This window comes from Triticum aestivum, chromosome 5A (genome assembly GCF_018294505.1).
Source record: "Triticum aestivum cultivar Chinese Spring chromosome 5A, IWGSC CS RefSeq v2.1, whole genome shotgun sequence".
NCBI classification, from domain to species: Eukaryota; Viridiplantae; Streptophyta; class Magnoliopsida; order Poales; family Poaceae; genus Triticum; species Triticum aestivum.
The window spans coordinates 671,109,607-671,115,635 of record NC_057806.1 but is presented as its reverse complement, the minus strand read 5'-3'; the positions used below and the strand labels follow the sequence as shown (position 1 = coordinate 671,115,635).

At 58.0% G+C, this 6,029-nt stretch overlaps 1 protein-coding gene across 1 annotated transcript; it reads right to left on the bottom strand.

Moving 5' to 3' along the window:
* Nucleotides 1-3,791: 3,791 nt before the first annotated feature.
* On the bottom strand, nt 3,792-5,486 carry LOC123105856 (24-methylenesterol C-methyltransferase 2). Its single transcript, XM_044528018.1, has one exon. The coding sequence runs from the start codon at nt 5,336-5,338 to the stop codon at nt 4,241-4,243; it is 1,098 nt and encodes a 365-aa protein (XP_044383953.1). The 5' UTR covers nt 5,339-5,486; the 3' UTR covers nt 3,792-4,240.
* Nucleotides 5,487-6,029: the final 543 nt, after the last annotated feature.

Here is a 6,029-nt window from a genome sequence, read left to right as displayed (position 1 = left end):
CCCCTTCACTAATTGTAACAAAATATTTCCTCCCTCCACTAGACGCGCCATTGTATGCCTAACCTCCGTGTATACTGGCCGTTGGTGCTCACGGCTAATTCCAGTGAAATATTGTCGTGTTTTTTTCAATCCATACACGCAATTTCTACCATGGTAACAAACAACCACCCACGTACCACTTGCACCTATATTCAGTGTTCTGTAAATTGGCCATGAAGACGACGTGCTGAAGTCTCCCACCCAGTCAACGTAGTTCACTGTTCTATGCTGCCCGGACATGCTTTATTAAATGCCGAAGCACATGTACGCGTTGGTCCGTTATTACGGTCTAAGGCCAACTCCACCGCACGAGCCCAAACGGACGTCCGCTTTGTCCGGATTTTATTCATTTGAGGTGAAATTTAGAGTCGTGTATGGGCGTGTCCTGAGATGCGGTGGCCGTACGCCCAGCGCGCAGCCGCATCCATTTGTCCTATTCTGTCCGTGTCTATTTAAAATACCAAAAAAACGTTTCGAATGTCAAGCCCTAGTTCAGGCCAGCGGCCTACACGTCAATCACCGGCATCAGCCAGCGGCCGGCAACACAGCCAGCTTTCAAAATGAATAGTTGTCCTCGCCGGCAACGCAGCCAGCGGCCGACAACACAGCCAGCCACCAAAATGAATGTTTTCTCGCCGGCACACAACCAGTGGCCCAGCGGGCGGGCGGCACCCATTGCCGACCTCCAAAAAGAACGGCCGCGGCCGATCGGACGACCTAGTTCAGGCCTTCGGCTTCGAGCATCTCGTTCTGCTTAGCCTCGAACCAGGCCCTCGTCTTGTCGCTCATATTCAACAAGTCCACGCTCATGATCGCAAGGGCCACCTCCTTCGCTTTGGTGGCGGTGTTCGTGGCCTCGATGTCGAGCTGCCTCTGCCTGGCCTTGACGTTGTCGGCCTCGATGTCGAGCTGCCTTTGCCGGGCCGCCTCCTTCATGTCGATCTTCCTTCTCTTGGCTGCCTCCTTCATCTCAAGCTTCTTTGTTTGAAGGTCTAGGTATTGCTTCATTAGCTCCTCCTTGCTTTGTCGCTTCTTCTCGTCTCTCACATCCTTTTGGGACATCATGCCATGCAAAGTGTCATGCAATGCCATGGATGAGGCATCACGTATGTCATCAACCTTGGAGTTGGTCTTGCCCCTCGGCCTCTTCAAGGCCTCGCCATCTCCACCTCCGGCATACTTGGCCGTCTTTAGTCCTCTCTTCCTTTGTAGTTCACGGTATTGGTCCTTGAACTTAGGGCAATTGTTGATGATCGTCCAACAATGCGTAAGAGTGAATGGCTTGTTATTGTGCCGGGTCTTGAATGCCTCCAAAGATTGAAATGCCTAAATCACATGATCAACAACAAGTGAACATGCAAACATATACACGGCCGAAGTGTCATGGCCGTAGCAAGGAAAGGGCTAGGAAGAGGAGAGCATACCATGTCCCCAACGCCGAGACCACTCACGGGTCGTGCTTCAATGCTCTCAAATGCGGCCCAATACTTGTTGCACTCTTGTTGGATGAACAACCATCTCTTTTGAATCTAGTCGATGCCACGGTTGCTTGTAAATTGGTAGGGCTCAAACATCTTCCTTTCATGCAATGTTTTGTGGACTCTTGTCCAAAAAAACAATGCTCTTTTGTTGCACGCTGGTCCTCGGATCTTGGATAATCTCCATCCAAGCTTCGCAAATCAACTTGTCCTCATCTTGTGTATATGAACCCGTGCGAATGCTCTTCCTCTTCTTTTGTGCTTCCGCTCTTTGGGTGAGCTCGTCGATGAACAATGGCTCGCCACTAATATCAACGTCATTGCCTTCTTCTTCATCACCGTCACCTTCGACATAGATGTCATCGTCTTCATGCCACGAGTCACCATGGTCGTAGTCAGCATGGTCGTCGGCCTCTTCATCGGGCACGTACTAGGCGCGGCCATCATGACTTTGGGTCTCCTCGGGGTCGTAGGCACGGCCATGCCCACCCTCGAAGATCATGTCCTTAATGTACTGGTTGTAGAAGGGGTCGTCGACCGTTGGCATTCCGTCAAACAAGACGCGGGGGCCGGCATGGTGCCCGTGAACGGTGCCCGTGCTTGCTTTCTTTGCATCTCGACGGATGCCCGACCGCCACTGTTGGACCCAGGCGTGACGTTGAGGTCGATGATGGCCGCGTGACGCGGTGTGGACGGCGCGAACAAGCCCACGTCCGGTGACCCCGAGAAACGGGTCTGGCCGTCGTGCCTTGATGGAGTAAAGCCGGGCGACATGGGCGCGGTCCGCGACGTCGGCGACTGGCAATGCGGAGGCCGGGCGACCGACGAGCCTGTGCTCGCGGGGCCGGCGGCCGCTGTAGGGAACCCGGCCGGACGGCCCATGCCAAGCATGAGGATGGCGTGCGCTTTGTTGAGGAGGTCCTCCTTCTCGTCGGCAGAGGCCTTGCGCCGCACGGCCTCCAGCTCCTCGCGCTGGGCGGCAAACTTGGCCGCGGCGGCATTGACCTTGACGACCGCTCTCCGTTTCCTCCTCTTCGCCGATTCCGCGTCCAACTTGGCGATCTCCTCCGGCGTGCACTCCGACTGCGGCTTCCTTGGTGCCTTCTTCTTCACCTTTGCGGGCGGGTCGACGGCCAGGCCGCCGGAACTCGGCGGGGCGTCCGCCATGGACGAGGGAGAAAGGGTGCGGCGGGAGGGACGTGAGAGGGTTTGGGGGAAATGACGCCAAATGGGCGTGGAGGGTTTTGGTTTCTCACACCAACAGGCGGGCCAGGGGAGAACAAGCGCGCGCGTCCCGCCCGTCTGCGCGCTTTCCGTTTCATCCCAAAACCGGCGCAGGGATGGGTCGAAAGCGGACACAAAGCGGACAAAAATCCGTTTGCGCCCGCGCACTGGACCGTCTCGTTTGTTCCTTTTACCCCAAACAGACGGGAACGGACAGGATAGGGTCGCACAGTGGAGTTAGCCTAAAGTTAGAATATGAAACGTGCTAGTATAAACTGGTTTGGAGGCTACAGCTAGCAATATGGTGAACCTGCGAGAGTTTTTAATCCGTATATCGTCTGGAAGTAGTAATCTGCAACGTACTACATGCAAAAAATGGGGAAATCGTAAATTCCAAACCTATCTGAAAGTTGCTACACAACAAAGCCGAAAGTTCCACGTCGTCCTCTGCGTGCCAGCGCATCGACAGACTGGTCCTGTCACCGGCAGAGGCCCCCCAGCGCACGCCGACTGACACGAACGACCCCACCTGCCATCGACATGCTCCACCGGATATTTTCGACACGATTCCCCGCTGCCACTGCCACCAGAGAGACTGACTTGTGGCGGCCTCTGGCGAGGGGCCACGGACGGGCCGGCGGCCGCGCAGAAAAGCAAAGGACAGGCACGCAGGTGGCAGCCAGCTTTCTTCCGGACAAAACAAAACAAAGGAAAGCGGTGGCGGGCGGGCGGGCGGGCGAAACATGGCGCGTCGACCTCCGTGACCGGGCTCACGTGCTGTGTTGCACCGATCGATGCCCCGACCACAACCTACCACCCACAGTTCTCTATGCCACGAGATCCGATCTCACGGCTCCACCTGCCATTGGGACACCCGAGTGCCCCCACGCGCTACAGCTCGGAGTTCGTGAACCTTTGGAGCTTCCTCTGGCCGCGTACGTGGAGGCCGGTGAGAAAGATAAGGTAGAGTAGCCGCAGTGAACGGGGAACGCGGGAATGTTTGTCCGTTTCTTACCGCCAAACACACGGACGGGAACCGAAACAGAGTGATTGATTCAGCCAAGAAGGCTGATTGATTTCCTGCACAATTTCAGTGTGCAACACGAGACTCCATCTGAGTTTTAGGACAAAATATAGCTGACGATACATAGAAGAAAAGGAAGATCTATCCAATCCACGGATCAAAGCAGAAACAAATCTGAATCCAGCCTGCATGCAGCCCAACTCCACCCAAAAATCGAAACGAAAACGAAAGCCTGTCCTCCCTCGGCCGCTCCTATTCTCTCCTCCAACAAACGAAAACGAAAACCGAAAGCCCAACTCCACCAACAAACAGTAAGCATCATCGGCCGCTCCTATTCTCTCCTCTCTCGGCTACAACACCAAATCAATTGTACTAGTAGTGCTCCATTAGCTAATAATAAGCCTGTCCTCCCTCCCGGTTTTTCTTACCTCTGATGAGAAATTGATTGAAATTACTTCTTGTTTGATCGCTCGCTCTATTCGGCGGCGTCGGCGACGGGCTTGCGGAGGACCACCATGTGCATCGGCGAGAAGATGCCGGTCTCGCCGCCGAGGGTGAGGTGCTGCGCGGTCTCGTACAGCATCTCGTGCACCTCCACCACGCCCTTGGGCGCGATCCGGAGCAGGGTGAGCACGCGCACCACCAGCGAGTTGCGCCAGTAGGCGAGGCGCCCCATCTTGAGCCGCGTCCACCATGGCAGCGAGGGTGGGAGGGCCAGGTCCAGCTCCTGCACCACCTCGAACCCGACCTCCTGCGCGATCGACGCGATCTCGTCCTGCCGGCGCAGCCCCGGGAGCGCGTCGCCGCGCTCGATGCCGTGGATGGCCTCCACGTGCGCCGGGTCGTCGGCGCGGTACAGCGGCGTGGTCACCCACTCGTAGGACACGTAGAGCCGCCCCGGCATGAGCACGCGGTACACCTCGCCGTACACGTCCTGCAGCCTGGGCGCGTGGCAGGTGGCCTCGATGGAGTAGGCGCCGTCGAAGGAGGCGTCGTCGAAGGGCATGGCCATGAAGTTGCCGCACACCACCTCGCACTGCGCGTCCAGCCCGGCCTTGCGGTTGTGCGCGCGGGCGCGGTTCACCTGGTACTCGTTGATGGTGATGCCGACGACGCGGGCGCCGGAGTGCGCCGCGATGGCGCGCATGGGCCCGCCGACGCCGCAGCCGACGTCGAGCACGCGGTGGCCCGGCTTGGCCCCCAGCAGGTCGGCGACGCGCTCCTCGTGGACGCGGGTGGCGTCGCGGTGGGAGCGGCCGGGGAGCGAGGGCGAGAAGTGGAAGGACTGGCCCCAGCCCCACTCGTAGATGTCGGTGACGAGGTTGTAGAAGGTGTCGACGAAGGCGGGCACCTTGTCGGCGGAGGCCTGCGTGGTGGCCGTCTCCTTGGGGCGGCGGAAGAAGGACCAGTACTGCGTGTACTTGTCCTGCACCTTGTCCCGCGTGATGGATCCCATCTTGAGATCCACCGCCCGCTTCCCCTTCACCTCCGCCGCGCCCATCACCCACACAAACCAGTAGACCAGGCCGGCGCCCACCAGCCCCGCCGTCCACGCCATCGTCGCCGGCTCCATGGTTCGTTCGCTCCCCGCGAGCGCGAGCTCAGCTCAGCTCGAGGAGGGAGGAGAGGACAGAGGGGGGAGACGGAAAATGGGCAGGGGATCCGGCCGGCCGCGGAATATAAGGAGCGGAGGCCGGCAGGAGCGTGGTGGTGCGTGGTGGTGGAGTGGGATCTGATCCGACGGCGCTCGGGGCTTTGCTGTGGGGTTTAGGCTGATTTTTCTGGCGAGATGGTGGAGGCGGGGTGGTGGTGGTGGGGTCCACCGCTGGCTCCTCCTGCCAGATGGTTTTTGGCACGATGTAGGGAGGAGCGCTGGCGGTCTGACACCGTGCGTGGGTGAGATTGGGATGAAGGAAGGGACGCCAGCCAGCCGGGGACGCAGCTCCTCTGACGTACGGCGCACTCGCTGACGTGTGGACCTGAACCCACGCGTCAGTGGCCCAACATCAGGTGGCCGTACGTCACGGGATCCGGCTCCGCCAGCCGGAGCCAGTGAGAATCTGCCGTACCGCCATGTGTGTGGTGACGTGTACGGCCATTTCTTTTTCCTGCCACTGCGCTGCCAGTATTCGTATCTGCTGCCGCCATTTTTTAGTTACTTTCGATGCTCTCCGTTTGTAAATATTTGTCTAGATTTTAACAAATGACTACATGTCAAGCAAAATGAATGAATATACACTTTAAAATACTTTTTTTGTTCGGAA

What these genes read in the sequence shown, in the direction of transcription:
- LOC123105856 (XM_044528018.1), bottom strand. Translation starts at nt 5,338, where the DNA reads ATGGAGCCGGCGACGATGGCGTGGACGGCGGGGCTGGTGGGCGCCGGC.